This window comes from Ctenopharyngodon idella, chromosome 4, assembly GCF_019924925.1.
Source record: "Ctenopharyngodon idella isolate HZGC_01 chromosome 4, HZGC01, whole genome shotgun sequence".
Lineage (NCBI taxonomy): Eukaryota > Metazoa > Chordata > Actinopteri > Cypriniformes > Xenocyprididae > Ctenopharyngodon > Ctenopharyngodon idella.
The window spans coordinates 14,302,174-14,323,812 of record NC_067223.1 but is presented as its reverse complement, the minus strand read 5'-3'; the positions used below and the strand labels follow the sequence as shown (position 1 = coordinate 14,323,812).

The following is a 21,639-nucleotide window of genomic DNA, read 5'->3' as shown; positions in this document are numbered from 1 at the left end:
TTGTTTTGAAGCAAACTAGCTTATTCATAACCTTAAGGCTAACACATTAAAAAAGCTAAAAGACTTAAATTTTGATTTCAGGGGGACTTTAAGGTCACTGTGAAATCAATATTGACAATTCTTGTTTCTTATGGAATATTGCAGTATTTATTATAAATGCTTTATCTGTGTACAATTATTTTTTTAATTCATGAGCCTTCGTAATCTTTAATCAAAATAACTTCCCCTTCCTCTTGAAATCTCTTCTCTGATGACTTGTTTAATTCTGCGAGGGCGGGGCAACCTGTCATTCACATGAGATCAGCCAATAGCAAACCACAACAATATTTTAGACCTATAAATAACCCTAATGAGACAATATAAAACAAAAATTGATTAAATGGCTGTGGTTTGCTATTAGTTAGAATGTACGTTTTTTTAGTTGCACAATTCTATCCTCCTAAAATCTGTTAATTTCAAAGTAATGATTTTTTTGTTCGACATTCCAGAGGAGCTGAAATAATGTGATTGTCGCTTTTTACACTGCCAACAACAGCGCCTCCCCAAGCGTCACTACAGTCCGGCTTCGCTGTATGCGCACCTGGGGAGCCGCGTAACGACGCGCAGCATCTGCTGACTTCCGGACATTGCGCGCGGTCCGAGCATTCTTGAAGGTGCGTTTTCTCAGCATCATCACCGTGACATCAAGAGACAGGCAGCCTCCCGGAAGATAAAAACATCACGCTGCACGAGACGGGGGACGTTATGATCGGCACGTATTGTGGGAGCGCAATATTCTGTAAACTTCCTGCACAAACAGCCTGGGATGTGACAGACAGGGGTGCCATTGCTCTCCGATGACAAGTGGACTGTTTTTACACCATCCTTCTAAATAAGGAAGCAGGGCTGTCAGACATATGACCACCGTCCCGATTTGGGCGCTGCCAGAGTGCCCATCGCATCCCATGATCGCGCACAAGCCGTCCAATAAGGCTCAGCATGCGACCCCCATTTCACACGTGGAGTGAGAGCAGCGTCCCATCATCATCAGATCAGTCCGGCCAGTTCTTCTCGCCGCTTGCAACTTTCTCTCTTTCTCTCTCGCTCTCTCTCTCTCTCTTCTTCCTCCCCCCTCCCCTAATATGATGTCATGTAAGGATGAGGGTGGCTTCTGAGGTGAGATTTCGGTGAGTGGCACTCTCTACACGACCCGAGGCTTCGGAGCTGCAAAACATGGTCATCACCACCTTCTCCACCTCAAGTTGTGTGTCTGCGCTCTCTGCCCGATCTTCTGCCGCTCTCATCTCGGGCCACCGTCGCATGCCCGAAGTCCTGACCTGCCTCGCTAAATTAAGCCTGCACCGCCATGCCGAGGGAAGAAAAACTAGAAGAGGGGTATTTTTAGTGCCATTAATTTTGACCACGTGCCCCGAAGGTAAACCCGATGGCCATTGCGCAAAGGTTCCTCATCAGTATGTCCTGCGAGGCCAACGCGCAACACTGGCCAAGGACTGTCGTTCTGCTCTTGGGATTGCTCCTAGTTGGGATTGTGTCCTCCAGTCCGCTTCCGAGTAGGACTAATAGGACAACTTTATTGGAGAAGCGATGGGAGAGCCTGTTCTCCCGCTCAGTGCTGGGGATCTCTGGAGAGAGACCGGAGCCGAACTGGGAGAATGACTATTTGCTGGGCATCAAAAGAGTGCGGAGGCTGTACTGCAATGTAGGCATCGGGTTTCATCTTCAGGTCCTCCCAGACGGCAAGATAAACGGTGTACATAATGAGAACCAGTACAGTGAGTTCATGGAATAATGCAATAATTAATTGCGCAGAGCCCGTCGAGCTTTATTCTTTGTAGGCGACAATTGCAGTGTGCTTGCACAGTCCGCTGTCTTTGGAGGCGAAGACAAATCTATTAAAACACACCGTATCCCTTAGTGCTAAATATCTGCGCGGGCTTAAACATGACATGAATGCTGGGACGGATATAGATGCCAACTTATTTTTACACCGGCTCCTTGCGCGGCCCAGAAGCGCTTAGAACATGCACGACTCAAAGTGTGAGGGATGTTCATCTTTTGGCAATAAACATAGTAGCTAGTGGCGCGAGAGAGAGGCCATTTGCGCATCCACAATTGGCACCTGCAGAGGTTCCACCCACCGCATGCTTTGTTGTTCTGAGTCACGCGGAGCCGCTTTATTGTGTGTAACATGCTTGTTCTGTTTGATCAGGTCTCATAGAGATCTCCACTGTGGCCAGAGGAGTGGTTAGCCTGTACGGTGTGAAAAGCGAGCTGTTTGTCGCAATGAACAGCAGAGGACGGTTGTACGGAACGGTAGGTGTGCGCAACTGTTTCCTTTCATTCTGCCTGCTGCCAGTGCAAAGAGGCTTTTGCATCCCCGAAGACATCGTGAGTGTGTGCGTGTTAAACAGGTGATGCTTCCATTGTGCGTTTTCAAGTAGGCTAATTGATGATCCATGCATTTGGCACGTGAGGGGGTCGCGCGACTAAGAATAGTGTTTGCTGCGTGCATAGAAGTGTGCTGCATTTAATTGTTCATGCATTATAAATATAATGTGCTCTGGTTTGTTGACGTTTGCAAGTGCTGCACGGCTTTTGCAAATTATTATTAAACGAATTTCAGGGTGCATTAGATCCAGGCACAGCGCCAAAAGGTTTATAATAATTACTTGCATTAAGCCTTTTAAACAAACGCCTCATTCCTTTTTATTCGCTGGTAGTTGAAATATTGGTTATCAGTAAGAGTAGTGATACACACATGCAATGCTTAATTGCAGTTTTCATCTATATTTCATGTACTGTCTAAGAACCCTCAATAACAGCACTAAAATTGTTGTGGAGTTGCTTGCATTTACACATTGTTGTTTTGAATTGGCAGTAGTAGTGACTATAAGTGTTATGCATTGAATTATTTACACGTAATATAAAGTGTGTCCCCAGGTTTGAAAAGTAAACGATACACTTGGCTGAAGTTTGGCATACGCAGTGCAACACTGGTCCTTGGGGGCCCATGAGCACATGACAGCTCTGTCCAAAAACTGCAGAGTGTTTCAAGAGCATCTCCTGGAGAAGCAGAGATAAAGTAGACCAGTGTTCAGCAAAAGAGTTAAAGTGATTTTTAATTAAAAGACCTGTTGGGCTGAGGGATTAGTATAGGAGGTTAATACTTTAGGTTAAAGGATTAGTTCACTTCAGAATGAAAATTTCCTGATAATTTACTCACCCCCATGTCTTCCAAGATGTTCATGTCTTTCTTTCTTCAGTCGAAAAGAAATTAAGGTTTTTGAGGAAAACATTCCAGGATTTTTCTCCATATAATGGACTTCAACAGTTACCAACGAGTTGAAGGTTCAGTTTCAAAGAGCTCTACACAATTCCAGACAAGGGTCTTATCTAGCGAAACGATTGGTCATTTTCTAAAAAAAAATTTAAATTTATATACTTTTTAACCACAAATGCTTGTCTTGCACTGCGATGCGATGCGCCACGCATGACGTAATTACGCTGTAAAGGTCACACGTGACGTAGGCGAAAGTACCAAGCAAGTGTTTACAAAGCGAACGTGCAAAGATTAAGTCAAACGGCCTTTACAAAAAAATGGTAAAACAACGATGTCAGACGATTTTGATGTTGGAGGAGAAAATGAGATGGAGTTTTTCGCCGTACCGCGGCACTTCCACCTATGTCACGCATGACCTTTCCAACATGATTACGTAATGCGTGGCACATCGCAAAGCAGTGCAAGACGAGCATTTGTGGTTAAAAAGTATATACATTTTTAATTTTTTTAAGGAAATGACTGATCGTCTCACTAGATAAGACCCTTGTTCCTCGGCTGGGATCGTGTAGAGCCCTTTGAAGCTGCACTGAAACTGCAGTTTGGACCTTCAACCCGTTGGTCCCCATTGAAGTCCACTATATGGAGAAAAATCCTGGAACGTTTTCCTCAAAAACCTTCATTTCTTTTCGACTGAAGAAAGAAAGACATAAACATCTTTGATGACATGGGGGTGAATAAATTATCAGGAAATTTTAATTCTGAAGTGAACTAATCCTTTAATACTTCAAGTTAATGGTTTTCTTGTAGTCAAGTGGAACCAGACTCACCTGAAAGTTCCTTTGCATTTTTATGCATTTTCTCAATATGTTGTCCGTTTACCAGGTGTTATGCGAAAATAATTTGAGAAACGGATAATTTCAAGTTTTTGCATGCGATTACATGCAAAACTATGTTGTTGTGAGCAGTGTTATTTTAGTTTTATTAATATTTTGAATTAGCTTTTATTTTTAATTTTAGTTTAATTTTTAGTAATTTCGTTATGCACTTTTGACATTTGTTTATATATATGTTTAGGTTTAACAATTTGTATTAATAATGAATCATTTTTAATTTATCTTAAGTTATTCAACTAATATTCAACTATATTTTATTTCAGCTTTATTTCAATGAACATAAATGTTTTTAATTGTTTTAGTTTAAACAATAATAACTCTGGTTATGAGTTCACTAAGTACTTCAACAGAAGCCTCATTCATTTGTTTGCTCTAGTGGCAAAAACGTGCATCTGACCGAATGCTGGCACTCACATCCCTTCTCTTGTTCTCTTTTCAGGCAACCTTCAAAGATGAATGCAAGTTCAAGGAGACCCTGCTGCCAAATAACTACAATGCCTACGAGTCCTCCGTTTACAAGGGATTCTACGTCGCTCTCAGCAAACACGGCCGACTGAAGCGAGGCAACAAGGCCACCACCGCCATGACGGTCACCCACTTCCTCCCTCGAATATGAGCAGACTTTTGCAATAATTCTTCATTTGCACTGGTCTCCCTGAGAGATCTGAAAACTGACACACGAACCTACAAGGAACTGCAAGAATATCACCAAAATAGTACTTATTCTTTTTTTAATATATGTATATTTGGATAGGCCAGCTTTTTATTAGAATCTATGAATATGCTATCCATCGCTGCTTCTTTCTTTTATATATATATATATATATATATATATATATATATACAAACGTATATATTATTGATTATGGATGTGGAGGCTCTCCCAGCCTTCCTTTCCCTAGTCAGGTGCTTGCCAAGAATCGAACAGACTCTGGGATGGATGATGGAAGTCCTCCTCTGCTTTTTACAGTTTTTTATTACCTCAAAGAGCTACCTAGATGGTTTAAAAGGATGCATGAAGTTACGCAGAGACGAACGCTTGTTTATTTTTAGTTCTGTCTGAGCCGACACAAGCATAACGAGCCCTTATTTTTGTATCTTTGACAGTTATTTTGTTGTTTTTCTCATGCTGTAAGGTTGTGTGAGCACTTAAAAGAAAGCAGATCTCTCTTGCTGCATGTTGCGCTGAGGTGCCTTGGCATTCCCACACACCGCCCCTTTAACATGCATGCTCTGAACGCCCCGGGGCGTCAGAAATAGGGCTGATATGTTAGCCAGGGCCCCACGGGGACTCTCCCACAAGGGCCCCGGAGAGGGGCGAGGGGGAGGGGTGTGCATCTCTGCTTTACTTTACCTTTCTCTAATCAGAGAACGTCGTATGAGACGCGAGGACGTTGATCAAGAGGCTGCGTTCAGCATCGTCTGCTGTTGACTAAACATGATCTTTTCTAGCTTTGAGGCTGTGCGTTTTATTTGGACTAGACTTTCTTATGTTTTTGCAGTTGAAACGTAACTTTTTTATAAAGAAAACGGAGAAAAAAAAAAAAAAAAAAAAGTGAAATTTACAGGGGAACTGATGCAAGCGCACACTAAAAATGGCTGGTTCAATTATACTATTGCTTATCACAGGTTTGCCTGAACAAAAGGAGCACTTGAAAATAAGCTTTAAGCATTGCTGTGAATGAGAACGTCTTCGAAACCAATGAAAATACTGTAAATACTGACTGTGCACTGAAAAAGCCAGTAGCCCAGAGCTTTTGTCGCTTGTTGCTAAAGGCACACTGCCATCAATGATGGTATCTGATTCAAGGGAATACGTGCAGTTTTTTTATTTATTTATTTTTGCTTCTGGTGCGAGTGTATGTGTGTGTGCACCTGTCCATGTGGATGCCTGTTTGCGCGTATGTGTGAATCCTGGTAGAGGAGGGCAGTGCCTGGGCTCTTTCCTGTTGCTGCAGAGGCACTGCAGTGGCACTCGCCGCTGCTGCTCTATGCAAATGTAATTACAGGGCAGACGCTGTGTGGCATCCAAACTGAGGGACGCTCACTGTTTTTTATGATTTTGGTTTGTCTGTCTTTGTTTGCATCAGTTTCTGTCACCAAATGTTGCCCCACCCTGGGGAGGCTTTTTCTTTAAGGCAAGACGCTAAAGGCAACAACATTGCTTTTTTACTGGCCAATTTTGAGATTTTGAGCTGTTTGGCTTTCCATACTGTTTTGTTTCAGTCTAGTGAAAAGAAGGCATTCAAAATAGATGTTTAAGTGTTTATTTTATTACACTTTATCCAGGGCTTGACATTAACACCCGCCAACCCACCAAATGCGGGTGGATTTCAGCAGTGGCGTGTGACGCAGTCACTCCTACTAGCCAATTTGGCGGGTTGAATTTTATAAATATACATTTTTCGATTGTAGTCTGTTAAAAAGGCATCTGAAATAATAAACTAAGTGCAAAAATATCGATTTTTCAGATAGTGAAATATCTGAAATGCTTCTAATACTTATTTTCTGCAGAACAGATACAGCGAGTTGACACACAATCCCACCTCCCCTCACTAACTCGTTTCATTTTCTCCGGATGAATATTGTTGGTGTTACAGGGCTTGAATTTCGGCGTGGGATTGTGCATAACTTTACTCATTCTTACAGATTTTGTGCTCACACCCAAAGTGCTAAATCAGTACTAAATCGAGTTCTTTTTTGCTGCTTAAACAGTCAAATACACATAAAATAATGTCAAAATGTTGGTCTTGGCAAGTATTCACATAAACACAGTCAGTTATGTAAGTGAACGTAAACAGTTGAGAAAGAAAACTCATGTGTAACAGTATAATGGATCCATGCGTCAGGTCTTAAAGTGACAGCTACCTGCTGCCAAATTATGAGATAATATTAAAAATATCTATATGGCAGTTTTTCCCCATGGTATTGATGTCAAAATTGTGGCCAGTGAAAATGCTGAGTGGCTAGTAACTTTGGAAAACCACTAGCCACAGTGGCTGCAGAGCAAGAAAGTTAATGTCAAGCTCTAACTTTTTCTATTTGGGCCTGTAGATTCAATTACAGTATGTTATAGTCTTACTATTGCTAGTGGATGGACATCTTTAAAGGCTGTGTTTTTTCTCCACTTCAGTGGCACTTTAAAGCCCAAAGTATACTGTCCGAATGCAGGCGGTCAACATATACGCTCTAGAAAGATTCATCTTCGTCCTGTGTCTGCACTATTTTTCTTATTTTCCTTATAGGCTCCAGTATTTTGTTGTTGTTGTTCCGTCTCTTTAGTTTCATTTTCTACTGTGAACACAAGGGCTCGGGCCAGTGTTGCCATCTTGTGGAACAACTGATTAATGCAAAACTAATTTAATGCACATGTGCATGTACAAAGTATGTGCGGTTACAAAAAATCAGGAGGCGCGCGTACTACTCTGGTGACGAAAATTTGTGTCACGTGCGGACCCTCACGTACACGTAAAAACTGAAGTATACTTTGGGCTTAAATTTACTGTTTTATTAACTATATTCTGAAGGTTTTTACAAAGGGGTTAATTATATATAATTTGCCTGAAACAAACTATATATATATATATATATATATATATATATATATAAATAATATATAACATTTTATTCCTAAAACCATGGTTGAAATGTTATTTTTTCTGGCAGTTTTTTTGATTTATGGAGTGATAAAAAGAGATATCCAAAATCCCCTTTTAACAACCTTTGACTCTAAAATATCTACAACATCAAAACAAGAATTTTGAACCTGGCTTAATCAAGAGTTTGGATTTCTGTTCTGGAAATTTATGCAAATTAATGTGTCATTTGCATATTTAAACACAACTTTCAGAAAACTTGCAATACAAAAAATGTTTGCAGTTCTTACTGTCACGAACTTAGGAAGTATGGTGAAATCTATTAGTTATTTTTTCCCTTTTCACCTTGGGTGTCTTGCCTTAAAGGGAAATCAAAAGGAATGGCACTATTTTAGAAAGACTTATGGGACACCATGGCCTGGTTGTTTGTTCAATCTGTTTGAAGTATGTGGGTCCTCATATGGGTGGGGGTGGAATACCTGAGCAGAGGCCCCGCTGTTGACGTCCCTCTCGCACATAGACAGTCTTGTAAAAGCCATGGTGCCCAGAAGCCTTGAGATTCCAGTAGCACAAGGGTTCTTTCCGGTTTTCTATCCAACTTTAGTCCAAGGTCGTAGCCATGCACAGGAGCTGAACTGGTTGAAAATGTCCGTCCAAGGTCTCATTTCCTTTTCTCATTATTCCAAACTCACTTTAATACAGGTCCGTTATAGTCTGATAGCATTTATTTGGATCTTGAGTTCTTTCCTGCTGCCTAAAACATCCATCTACCTTCAGTTAGTTAACATGAAATCAAAATCATCCCTATTTACTTTTTCCATGCCCTTTCCTGGTCTGTGCACGATTTATTGGTCTACATTATTCCAAATGTCTCTGTATTGTCAAATGGTATGTAACAGCCGCTTTTCATGATTTAAATAATCTCTGATGGATTTTTTCCAGTTTTCACTCAGAAATTCATCACATTACAGAAGTAAAATAGGTTGTAGTTTCATGTTAACTTTAAGCATCTGAAGACAGGCTTTGTGATTTTATTCAAATCTCTTCAAATCACCACGAATCAGCCAAATCCGATCCAATCTTGTGGAACAAGTAACTATTTTGAGATATGCCAATTATGTATGAATTTTTAGACGAAAAAAAGCATGAAGCTTCATCACTAAACCTAACTGTCAGTTAGTCGTACGAAAGTGTACAAATGGGATCCTACAAATTCACCAAAACATAAAATAGTTATGAACTGCAGTCAGATTGTGTTGGCAGAATCCAGTAGTAATATAACCTTACTGGGTTATTAAAGTGCTCTATTATGCTATTTTAAAGGTTCCTAATTTTGTTTTGGAGTCTCCTACTATAGGTTTACATCCGTCCAAGGTCATAAAACACTTTAATTTTATCATAATATACATTGCACATCACCTAATTTCTCACAGTGTCTGAAACGGTTCGTTCAGAGATTCAGTCTCTCGCCTTTCTGAGAGCTTACTCTGCTCTGATTGGTCAGATGGCCCAGTCTATTGTGATTGTTCCACTGCTTACAGCATGTGTCGGAAACGAAACGGCCATTACCATATCTGAATTTCAGTTCCGGAGGCTTCCTCAGTGCTTGATGCACAGTGAAATAAACAGTAACTATGTTTTTTTTTTTACTGTATAAATTAGAGCTTGAGTCCTCATCCTTTGGAAGTTTGAGGGCGGGTCAAAGTAGACATTGTTCACGGGCAGCCAATGAGTTCCATAGGCTGGAATTATGCAAATTTGTTACATTGTTACATAGGTATGTAACAGGAAGTGAGACTGGAATTACTGACGACTCGTTTCAGTAGTTCAGAATTGATTCTTTCTTTTGGGAGACCATAACTTTGATCTTTGAAACATTGCAGACCTTTTACATTCACTTACAGCTATATTACACACTGCATGAAAGGTAATATTCAAAAAAGCATAATAGGGCACTTTAACACTCGTTTGCTACTATATTTCATCGAACTGGCTCCTTCCTCTAGCGCAGTGAATATATCAGGACAGACCTCTGCAGGACTGACGCAATACTTTAAGGAGACTAAAAAAGGCTAATAATTTCTCGCCTCTGCCAAGCTGCTTGTTTTGTGGTCTCATCTGTTAAAAGATGTTAAAGGCAAATTCTTGTGGTTTTTCTGCTGTGCCATTGAGGACTGTATTTAGCTGATGTGCCTCGGAATTCATATCACTGTGAGTCCCAGTGAGACTTGTACACGTACAAAAACAATAAAACACATTTATAAGACATAAATGTCACTATTTAATAGCTTTTCATACACATTTAATGATGTCAGTGGATCAGCTAACATTTTGGCTTCATTAGAACCTTGTTTTAAATTAATTCATCTAATAAAGATCCAGGATTCATCGGTTTAATAGCAAACTATACTGCATGGTTTAGGTCAACCTATAAATCTATTTTAATACAGTATGTCTTCTGAATGTGTCATAAAATCTAATGAGCACTAATGAAGCATTAAGAAGTGAAATCAGGGAGTCTAATGAGCTGTTTCTTTAATTTGTGTCAAACACTCTTAGAATAAAAGGTTCATATATAGAACCTTTTAGGGGTTCCATCATGGATCATTTTATGAATGTTTTAATTCATTTTTAATTTTAGGTAATTCTTCGAATTAAACAGCTTGTAAACATACTTTATCACTAGAAATAACACGTTAAATATGAAAGTATTATACAATCATTTAAGACATTTCTCCTTATATAGAACGTTTTTGGCTTTAAAATTGAGTCAAGAACCCTAGGGTTCTATATAGAACCCCATGGAACCTTTTTTTCTAAGACTGTGAAGAATGAGTGATGTGCGTGAACATTTGGGAATCGGAGCCTTCTCATCTGCTGATGTATGTCGCTTGGATTTATAGCAACAGCTGTAAAAATGTTTATTGGGCATAGAATATAGACACCAGTTTCCTGGTAGACTCTGGACTCTTAACGCTCATGAGAAAAACGTATGTGCATGAATGACTGCAAGCTGTCACCGTCTGAATCCTCCTCACATATGGAGGGAGGCTTTCGGGAATCTTTGGAGTACTGGGCATTAGAATGGGATGCCAGTTCTTGTCTTTGCAGTGTCTTTGTTTTGAAATGGCTTTGTGTGCCTGATCCTGTTACAGTGAGAGGAAAGACCCCAGTGTCTGAGGGGGGTCATTAATCATTTAGTGTGATCTCTGTTTTTGTTTTTTTTTTGCCACTAGCACATTACATATATATATATATATATATATATATATATATATAAACAGTTAAAATCTGCTAAGGGGTAATTAAATGTAACAAATCATGTAAAATGTATATTATATTGGAAAATGAAACAACGTTTTATCTAACTTTGATAATTGCCTTAATCTTTTAAACTATAGAAGATAGTGATCAAACTACATTTGATAAAAATCACCTGTCAAGTCCCCCAATATTACATCACCATATGAGAGTGAAATCGGACGACTACAGGGACTCATCTCAAGATCACTCATTTAACAGTTCATCTATTGCCAAAATTATATATATAAAAAAAAGATCAGTCAAGAATAGAAAATTGTTGAAAATATTCAAATCAGGAATGTCAGAATCAGAATGTGTAGTTAAAAAATGTCCGTATTTCAGTATTTCACTCTGTTCCCTGATCATTCCGATTCATTTTCAGCGAGTGAAGAACAAATTTTAATTTATACTCACGTGCGTTATGTATTATGTATGTTATCATCTCTGACAGACAGCATGTTGAAGCTGCTCAGGCCACTATTTTCTCCCTCTTCTCGGAAAGCGATGACGTACTGTAGTCATAACATCCGGTAGTTTCTAGGAACTCTTAGGACCTCTGATTCTCGTAAATACTACCATGGATTGTGCACGTTATTTTTTGACAGACATCATTGTGATATTCAAATGATGTGGATTTGAAAACAGATGGATTGTAAGATAATAATTATTTATTTCTTAGTCAGCAAGTATTCAGTGAAGCGATTGATGTCCATGAGTGTGTTATGTCAGTGTTTTTAGTTCTAATATTACAACCGACAGCCAGGCTAAGCTTTTGACGGACATGATAACATGCGTGAGGAGTGAACTACACTCAAAAAAATGATACGTTGTTAAGTCAAAAAGTAATCATTTCAAGTCAATTTAACATGAAGCAATTAAATTTGAACCAGAAACCTAATACAATGGTGTTGAATCAAAATAAGTTGTTTAAATAAAGTGAACAGCATCAAAAAATCATTTTTTTGAGTGTATGTTTGATTTTTTGGCTAATTATAAAACATGCTGGAGATGTTCTAAATGTTTTTTTTTTTTGCGTAGTTCATTATACCTATTTTGCAGAATTAAGTTTATTTCGTGGCTTAAATAAATTACATGTTACTCAGAGACTGACATGTTTGGCTTGTCAAAAATGTTACATTCAGCTGACTCAAATTTGTGGACTTTCAAAAATCAAGTTCATTTTTCCTGGAAAGGAGTGGTTTTGATGCACAAAATTGTCTCTTATAACAAAAATCTTTTATTTAAACCAAAGAAAATGCAGACCCTGTTGTGAATAAAAGTGAAAAATCACTTTTTAAAACTGATGTTCCATTATTACCCTTTAGCAGGTTTTGATTATATATATATATATATATATATATATATATATACTGTATAAGAACCTTTTAGATAATTATCAGTCATTCTGCACAATCCAGGATTTTGTGTGGCTGTATTGTGTTTCTGTCTGCTTCTCTCTATAAACACATGTCTCACTCTTGCCTTAGTTATGATTTCTTGCAATGATTTTTGACAGTAGGAAACTGAGGTCATAATCATGTGTTTCTAAAAACAAGTGCTGATGCTATGTATAAATACAGATTTATTGAAAAATATTTTTTTTTTCTTTTACTTTTCTACGTATGTGCTGTGCACAGCAGTTAAATCATGTTCCTGATGTTAATAAAACTATATTCTTTTTTTTTTTTGCCTTTTATTTCAGATGTTGTGTGTATTTGTTTCACATTTTATTTATGCTCACAGTAGCAAGTACAGTGAGCAGTCAGATCTGATTCTTTTCCAGAAATAATCGCCACCCCAGTCATGCTGTCAGGACGTCACACTCATACAGGATCATTTATAAACATGAAACAGTTCAATAAACTACTCTCAAGTATTCATAAACTTTTTCCCTGTCATGGTTATTTGAATTTGTTGTCTTGATTCATATGTATAAATTTAAGCTTGAGAGTTAATATGACATCCATTGGGTCCAATTTATCTGTAAATATATTTCATAATGTGAATATTAGTATTGAATGTTTACTTTTTTGAGATTGAATTATTTGACCTACTTATCCAATCCCAGTTCTTTTGTTTTCTTCACAAATTGTTCCTATTTTGTTTCCATTTTGAAATTCTAAAATATAAATGGAAAAAGAATAAAGTATTTCAGAATTAAAAAAAATATATATGGTAAAGAATAATATAAAGGAAAACAACTATTAGGCTTTTTGTACAGTAGTGATGTCTGGAAGGGATATTAGTTATAATGACCCTAAAAGTTCAATTAAACCAAAATATGAGGATATTTAAATATTTTAAATATGAGGGAAGAACAAAACACTGCTTAAGGTTTTTTTTATCTGACAAAGTATTTGGCAATAAAAGGCAAACTACAGCTACAGGTTTTATTTTACTATATTACTAAAAAAAAAAAGCACAGAAAAACAAAATGCTCATAGGAAAAGGCATTCATAAACCACAACATAATCAGTTATTAATATTTTGTTGGTTCTCTTCTGTTTTTGCATGTGTTCATCACAATTTCTTTGTTTGACCAAAAATTATGTCTTCACAATTTGGCACGTTTCATTGCGTCATCACAAATACAACAATCGACTCCAAGCACAACGATGCAATATGCTTGCAAAATCTTTAACAAATTACTTTTTTAATAAAAGGTGAAGATGTCAATTTCTCCACGCAGGCAGGACATCAAATTTTGGCCACTACTGTTGCTATATAATGAAAAAAATATATATATTAAAAAAAATAATAAATGTTTTTATTGTTGTTATATTTTATTGTATACACATGTTAGGACAATGTACTAGAATCGGTCCCTGTTCGTGAATGAGACACAAGTTCCCTCTGCTGGCCAACATGAGGAAGTTCAGATTGGGGTCATACGACAGTTACATTACATTTACATTTATTCATTTAGCAGCCACTTTTATCCAATATGACTTAATCTAATAAACTTAAACTATCCGTTCACTATAATGTTGTGCAGAGAAATCAATTAGTCTAATAGGTTAGAGAATCTTAAATACATAAATAAACATACTGAGTTATACATCTTATTTAGCATTTGAGAAACATTGTGAGACCACCAAATGATTCTCAAATGCGAAATAACCTTTTAAATGAGCCTAGAGGGACTTGTGTCCCAAGAGTTTGGACACATAAAAAGTCAAATTTGTGGCAAATTGACAAACCAATTATGGTTTGCCACTCAATTACCTTCATAACAAACAGAAGGTGGACATGTTGAAGCCGCCCCCTCACATCCTCTGGCTCTGGGGGCGAGTGTTGCGTAAAGGATGGTGGCGAGGAGTGGCACAGGATGCGTTTAAATAGCCGCGCTCACAAACTTTTACGCATCACAACTTCTTCAGCTCTGCACACTAGTTTTACGCATCGATACTCTGCGCTCTGTGAAGATGCGTTGCGCACTTTCCAACCTGCACATGCTGCACTCCTCCGTCCTTGCTCTGTGGTTCACAGCCCTCCAGGGCTTCAGACCTGCGGATGCTGCCCCTAACCCTTCACCTCTCCTGGGCTCCAACTGGGGAAACCCGCGGAGATTCATCCACCTTCAGACAACTTCAGACTTAAACAACTTCTACTTGGAGATCAGTGCGAATGGACATGTGCGCAAAACTACAAACCGGGGGTCCTACAGTGAGTAGCCTAAGATATTTTAAATATTAATACCAGTAAAATAAAAGTCAAACTAAACAAATCTGATCAATGATGATTAAATAAAACAACGTTTTTCAAATCAAACAATGCCCTTTACATCTCCACTGTTTAATCTCTTTATATCCTGCATTTCAACAGGTGTAATTTTATTGAAGGCAGAGAGCAGAGACCGTCTGGCAATATTTGGAGTGAAAAGCAACCGATTTTTGTGTATGGATGCTGGAGGGACCCTTTTTACATCTGTAAGTTTTTAATCAAATATATTTGAGTTGAAAAAAAGGCAATACAATTGCATAAAAAGTAAGGCATATATAGACTAATCTTATGTAAATTACACACATAGGTAATTATTAATAGAGCCCGTCCACACCAAGGACGATAAAGATAACGAAAAATATATTGTTCAAAAAATCGTTCTAAATATAAAAGAATAGCAGAGTCCATAACTATAACCATAACAGCACAGAGAAAAGATATAATTGGAATCACTTTCAGAACTATTTTTTTTTCCCGCTGATGAGCGATAAAAAAATTGATAGCCAATCAGAATCCACCTGACTTTAAAGCGCTCGAGCATTTAAAACGGCAGACGATAAAAATGCAGCGCGCGCTTAGAATAAACAGAACGATACCATGCGTTGTGGACATTAATATTGTTATCGTTATAGTTAATTGATATATATTGTTATCATTATAGTTTATTATTTTGTTATAATTATTATAGAAGTAGGACATTTGATACATAATAATACCTGTGACACTTTGCCTTCGTTATTTTACTACTATATTTTTGTGTCTTTAGACGGTCTGCAATAAAGAAGATTGTCTTTTTCACCACAAACTTTTGGAAAACCATCGTGACGTGTACTACTCCACCAAGCATGGAATACTGCTTAACCTGGATGGGGCGAAACAGGTGTTTATAGCAGGACAAAACCTCCCTCAGTCATCTCTCTTCTTATCAGAGAAGAACACTGTCCCACTGGAGCGCCTGCAGCACCGGGAGCGGAGAAACCGACAGGTGAATCCGTCAGACCCGCTGAACGCGCTCCGGTACGGAGAGGAGTCCGACTCCCGAGCTGCTCAAGAGGACGATGGGGACTTGGACTTTGAGCCGTCAGAGGGTCGAAACATCTCCAGAGAAACCGTAGTTTCCCCTTCCGATGATGACCCTTGGGACCTTCTTCACGACACGAGCCCTGGCAGTCCCCGGATTTCAGCAGTTGTCGGATAAAACTGTAGATCCTCCATGCAGGTGACTGTGGACTTCGCTTTGCGCAAAATCGATGGGCCAACGCAAGAGTGTGACTCCATAATATTTTCATCACAGTTCATAAATAAATATTTTAAAGGACATATGTTTCAAAATCAAATTCACGTAGATCTACAGATTCTTTAGGCTGTTTAGTATCTGCATCTCACCAAATCTCAAGAACCAAAACCTGCGTTTTTTTTTTTTTTTTTTTTTTTTTCTTCACCTGCCACCATGAATTTGTCTTTGGTGCTGGACACCACCCGTGGATAACAATTGTCAACCAATAAAGTATTTATTTATTTAATTAATTGCATATGTTTTATTTATAGTATTTATATGGATGCTTTAAATGCAGGGAAATGTTATAGGCCTACCCGTTTTACTCGTTTTAAATAAATAAAAGTTTGTTTCTCGATTAAAGTTCTGTGATTTATTTGTGTCTTATTCGTCTTCAGTAAACTTTTTTTTTTTTTTTGCATTAAACAGTGATTGATTTGTTTTACTGAACTTGTCCCTCATTGGAACCTGGTTTAACATCTCAGGTTCCTGTCATTAGAGGTGAATAATGAACACTCAGAATCAATCTGAAATCTGAGTCTCCAAGAATAACCCTTTCCACATGTTTTGTTTCCAATGGCTGCACTTTGGTTATTTTCGGAAGGAAGGGCCTTACATAGAGCCAACCTAGTTAGGCTACTCTATGACCTGCTTATGCTAAAGCTCTACAAATAGAAAGAGGATTTAGATTTTGTAGCTAATCTGAGTTTTCAACTGAAGATTTAAAAAAATAAAAACGCTTGATATTATTATAACACAGGCAAAATTACATTTTACTGTTTATTATGTAAAAATAATTTGATTTAGGCTACGTAATTTATAAGAAAATGTACAATTTTAATTTACATAAGAAAAGTTTCTTATGTAAATTTACAGTGGAGGTCCTAATGTGTATTTCAGTCTAAATATGGTTTTAGGCTAATATTGCGATAGACTATAATAGTGTATTTGTCATTATCTTCGCCCTTTTATTTTATTTATTTAATTTTTTCCCCACCAAAATAGCCTATATTCTGTGAAGTAATTCTAAACGACTTTAAATCCTTTACTAGGAGATGAAGAATACTGTTAAATAAGCAAAGAGATTAAGAATCTTTTTACAGAAACAACTAGCTAACAACATCATGTTATTAACATTTAACATTAAACTTTATAACGTCATTATTTATTATTTTTTAAAGATTTACAAATACATTTTACTGTCATTACAGGTGACTATGATAAACAAACAAACAAATAAGTAAATAAAAAAGATAGAAATAACTTCACTTTTTTGTGTGTGACGTAATCTCCGCTTCCACGCTTAGATCCGCAGATTCGACATTTTTACAAAACGCACAAAGCTTGTACCAATTAAAAGAGGTTTCATCGAGTTTTTAAGGCCATGTAATAATTTGAAAACTACTATTATATTTAATCACTTACTTTGTGTTTAACTGGAAACACAACGGTAGACAAGCTTTTAGTGAATTGCAAATTCGTATATTCAGATAGATTTCTGCCGTTTGTTTTCAGGCGGGCTGCTTATATGTGTGTGCATCATCACCTCATATCACAACAACATACCTCTGATACAAATGCAGACTTTCTAGGTGGCCATTATGTTTTTAACTTACATTTTTTTTGATTGGTGGTTGCTCGCTGCATAACTTTCAGTAGATATTACGAAAGGTTGTAGAAAAATACGGCAGTAGTGTCAGTGTTTGGTTGTGTATTCATAGCGCAACAAGGTCGATTTTATTCTTTCTTTTTGATCTAAATTATGGACCGACCTTCCAGGTGCGTATTAACTTTCTCCAAATACGTCCATCCCTTCATTACAAAATGAGTTAATCCATGCCTTAGATTAGTGTTGTCATGTCACTTTCCATATATGCTTGCTTCTGTATGACAGCTTTTTGTCTGTGGTATACGTAGTGACCTGTTACTTCCTGATATTTTCATAATCAATCACTTTGAGTTCAAAAATCTGGAAAGTCATAAAGTCTTTGATAAAAGCTGTTTTCTACCTGTCACCAGAAATAGGAAAGCTGTAGACTACTCAGTCTTCCAAGACGATGACGGTGAGACATCTGATTTGCACTAAGGACATCACTCCAAAACGTATAAAGCTATAAAGATACTATAAAGAAACCTATAAAGAACCAATAAAGATGTTTACATGATTTATGTGACAGATGAGGATTTTGCCTGTGAGAAACCTCCTCCCAAAAAAGCTCGAACGGCTGTCAAAGACCTTGATTCAGAGAGCAACCGCAAGTCTACAAGTGCATCTCCAAGTGAAGTTGTTGATCTCACCAGCTCAGGAAGCAGGAAGAGGTTACAAAAAAGCATTTTGCCTTTTCAAAACACAATTTATTACTAATCAGCTCAACTTCTTTGTGTAATTGCAAATGAAAAGCATTAATAGACCACTGATTGTATGTAATGACTCCATTGACCCTTTACTGTTGTGTTATTTTAGGACATCTTTGGGTGATAAACTTTATGAAAGAGATTTGGAGGCAGCTTTAACTTTATCATTGCTGGACTCCTCAAGAACACAAGACGGAGAGCTTACAACCAAAACAGGTGAATGTTCTGCTTGTGTAAGAGTTCATTTCCCTCATTCGTGAACTGCAAAGCTATATGTTATTGTTGTTTAATGTCTTTTTGTGTTCTGCAGATGATTGTGACGCGTCTCAGCCTGTTCAGTGTTCTCCACCTGTTCTGATACACTGCAGTGCTGATGGAAGCCATTTAGGTAATAACAAAAAAAACATGTTTTGTCTGTTTACTGGGTCACAGACTGATTATTTGTACATATTTATGGAGATTTATTTGACATTTCCATGCAAAAAACCTTTGTCTATTCTCTAAACAAAACTCTTGCTTGATTTTGTGCAGTAGGTGACAGTCATCCCCATCCAGATTGTCCTCCAGTGCTGTCAAACTGTAGCATTGATGACAGAAGTTTAGGTAAAGCAGATTTATTATGCAGATATTAACTTTTGATGTTAACATAACTGAAATTTCAAAGTGTAATTGGTGTGTCAGAAAACCCACATTTTCTATGCATGTGTACCTCTGTGTTTATTATTGCCCTTGTTTTCAGGGCTGAATCTGATCAGTATGGACGCCTCCCCTCCCAGTGTTTCCAAACAGACTGAAGCCTCAGAAAAGCAGAGAAAACCACTAAAGAAGAAGGACAACGAAGACGATGAGGACTACCAGCTGCAAAACACACAAGGTAATCTGAGCACCTTCACAATCTTAATTAATGAGGCCATATTATGCCCTTTTACAAAGTCTTAAATGTTGTTTTTGGGGTCTATTAGAACAAGTTTTCATGCTTGAATGTTCAAAAAACAGCTTATTTTTCACATATTTGACATTGTTTCAGTACCTCTCTTCACAGTCTGTCAGTAATGCTCAGGGTAGAGTTTTCCAAAAGCATCATAAACCTAAGTTGATCGTAGCTCCATTGGTGGCAATGGCTCTACGTTCAACTTAGCCTTACGATGCTTTTGGGAAACTCTACCATAACCACGAGTTTCAACACACTACTAACTCAACCAGGCCCCGCCCCCTTAGTTTGCACATGCCTTTGCAGACCTTTTTCATACTCCAATAGCAACACACTTAAGAAAGTTGAACATGTAAAAAAGCATTCTAGGTCCTCTTTAAAGTCACATGGATGTGGACTGTCCTCTGTTGCTGTTTTTAGTGCTTGATGAAATTTAATACTACAGATTCAAAATATGGCATTTATTTATGGTTGTTCCTGTTGCAGATTCAGACAGTGATGCAGACTTCACTGAAGAAGAGGAAAGTGAAGACGAGACATTCATGATGAAGAAGAAAAAGGTGGTGAAACAAAAGACAGAAAAAAAGGCCCTACCTCCTGTGAAGGACAACAAGGAAAAGAAAGAGAAAAAGCCCACGAAACCCTCGAAAGCTATAAGCTCGGGTACTTTTTTCCTGTTCTTAAGGGTGTGTTTTGTTCACACTTGTAGTTCGATTCTCTTGGTTCTTTTGGTCTAGACCAAAAAAAGAAAATGATACAAAATGGTGCCAGAATTTCCTCCGTCACACACACACACAAACAAAGATCTTCTGTGAGGAGATGGCGTTTCTGACGCCTGCAATGGGCAGTGTAGCTCCTATGACAAGAAAAACAGGTATGCTTGAGCATTCTGTCCTTTATAGGGTCACATCTTGTGACATCACATCCTGTCTTTGGTTTGTTTAGATGTCTTTGGTCCGTGTTGCGTTCATATACCTGTCGAACCGCACCAGAGTTCATTTGGAAGCAAACCGAGACCCCCCTGAAAAAGTGGGTCCCGGTCCACTTGTTTGCTGTGCATCAGGGTTCTGATGACAGCGTTCACACTTATTCAAATGAACCGCACTAACAGAGCAATCGCACCAGAGTTCATTTTAATCGAACCAAATGCCAAGTGTGAACACACCCTAAATTTTACTGTCCAATAAAAGACGTCACACTAACATCTCTCTTTTTCTGACAGCTCCCAGCCCAACGATCTGTCGAAGTCCAGCTGCTCCTGTGTCTGGACTGAAGAAGACGCCCAATACTCCACCTGTCTCTAAACCTGCACTCTGCTCCAGTCCTGCAGGGGGCAGACTGCCCAAGTGGAATCCCCCTGGTGAGACTGCAGGCTCAAATCATCAATGCAAAGTTGTCCATTTTTTATTGCCTAAAACAGACAAAGTGCTGTATTTGTGGTCCTGTTGTAAACTCTTTCTAACTCCATCTCCAGGTCTGGTTGGCCGGAGTCCTGGTGCATCCCAGAATGGATCTATGAAGTCTCCTGGACAGGGGCTGCGTTTAGGACTTTCCCGTCTGGCTCGAGTCAAACACCTTCACCCTAATGCTGCTGTGAACTAAACAGACTAGTTTTAAACAAACAATGTAATGAGAAGCTGCACAGCGGCTTTTGGGAATGCTTAATGCATCTTTAGGTTTCCATGGCAGAAAAAAATTGTAAGAAGTCTATTTTCTGACATTTGTCCATAATTTTAAGGCCTTTCATCCCTCACTTACAGTAATATGTAGGGAATAAATTTGTTGTCATTGTAATATTTTTAAATGTCTTTTTGTGTGGTGTGTTTTAGCTTTGTAAATATGTACTTTTTTGATAAACATTAAAGACTGTAATATGTTAAAATCTGGTTTTCCAAATGTTTTTTTTTTGACAGTAGATGGCGCTTATGGAACAGCAGAAATAGAGCCATTTCCCTGTTGCGCAGCTGCGCACGAAGCATCCGTGCACTTATAAACACAAAAAACACAAATGCTTATGAACACAAAAAAGAGATATTTTGATGAATGTCAGTAACCAGTTGATGGTCCCCATTGACTTCCATAGTATTTTTATTTGTTTCCTATACCATGTAAGTCAGTGGGTCCATCAACTGTTTGGTTACCCATATTCTTCAAAATATGTTCTTTTGTGTTCAGCAGAAGAAAGAAATTCATACAGGTTTGGAACAACTTGAGGGTGAGTAAATATGACAGAATTTACATTTTTGGGTGGACTATCCATTTAAGTGGACGCTCAAGCGATG

At 38.0% G+C, this 21,639-nt stretch overlaps 3 protein-coding genes across 4 annotated transcripts in view; all 3 read left to right on the top strand.

Moving 5' to 3' along the window:
* Window positions 1-359: 359 nt before the first annotated feature.
* Window positions 360-13,009, top strand: fgf6b (fibroblast growth factor 6b). Its single transcript, XM_051892295.1, has 3 exons — window positions 360-1,772; window positions 2,210-2,313; window positions 4,613-13,009. The coding sequence occupies exons 1-3, from the start codon at window positions 1,424-1,426 to the stop codon at window positions 4,787-4,789; spliced, it is 630 nt and encodes a 209-aa protein (XP_051748255.1). The 5' UTR covers window positions 360-1,423; the 3' UTR covers window positions 4,790-13,009.
* A 1,450-nt stretch (window positions 13,010-14,459) lies between these two features.
* On the top strand, window positions 14,460-16,479 carry fgf23 (fibroblast growth factor 23). Its single transcript, XM_051891269.1, has 3 exons — window positions 14,460-14,738; window positions 14,898-15,001; window positions 15,562-16,479. Exons 1-3 carry the CDS (start codon window positions 14,498-14,500, stop codon window positions 15,991-15,993), a joined length of 777 nt encoding a protein of 258 aa, XP_051747229.1. The 5' UTR covers window positions 14,460-14,497; the 3' UTR covers window positions 15,994-16,479.
* A 902-nt stretch (window positions 16,480-17,381) lies between these two features.
* rad51ap1 (RAD51 associated protein 1) overlaps window positions 17,382-21,639 on the top strand; it is a 35,004-nt gene continuing 30,746 nt past the window's right edge. The window contains exons 1-10 of one of the 2 annotated variants that reach the window (XM_051892145.1): window positions 17,395-17,850; window positions 18,091-18,134; window positions 18,249-18,390; window positions 18,536-18,642; window positions 18,737-18,814; window positions 18,958-19,029; window positions 19,166-19,300; window positions 19,844-20,020; window positions 20,580-20,717; window positions 20,832-21,239. In XM_051892145.1, coding sequence (XP_051748105.1) covers window positions 17,834-17,850; window positions 18,091-18,134; window positions 18,249-18,390; window positions 18,536-18,642; window positions 18,737-18,814; window positions 18,958-19,029; window positions 19,166-19,300; window positions 19,844-20,020; window positions 20,580-20,717; window positions 20,832-20,959 — 1,038 coding nt within the window. In that variant the 5' untranslated portion in view covers window positions 17,395-17,833 and the 3' untranslated portion in view covers window positions 20,960-21,239. Of the gene's footprint in view, window positions 17,851-18,090; window positions 18,135-18,248; window positions 18,391-18,535; window positions 18,643-18,736; window positions 18,815-18,957; window positions 19,030-19,165; window positions 19,301-19,843; window positions 20,021-20,579; window positions 20,718-20,831; window positions 21,240-21,639 lie in introns of those variants that run through there. The other variant, XM_051892146.1, reaches the window with a different exon arrangement.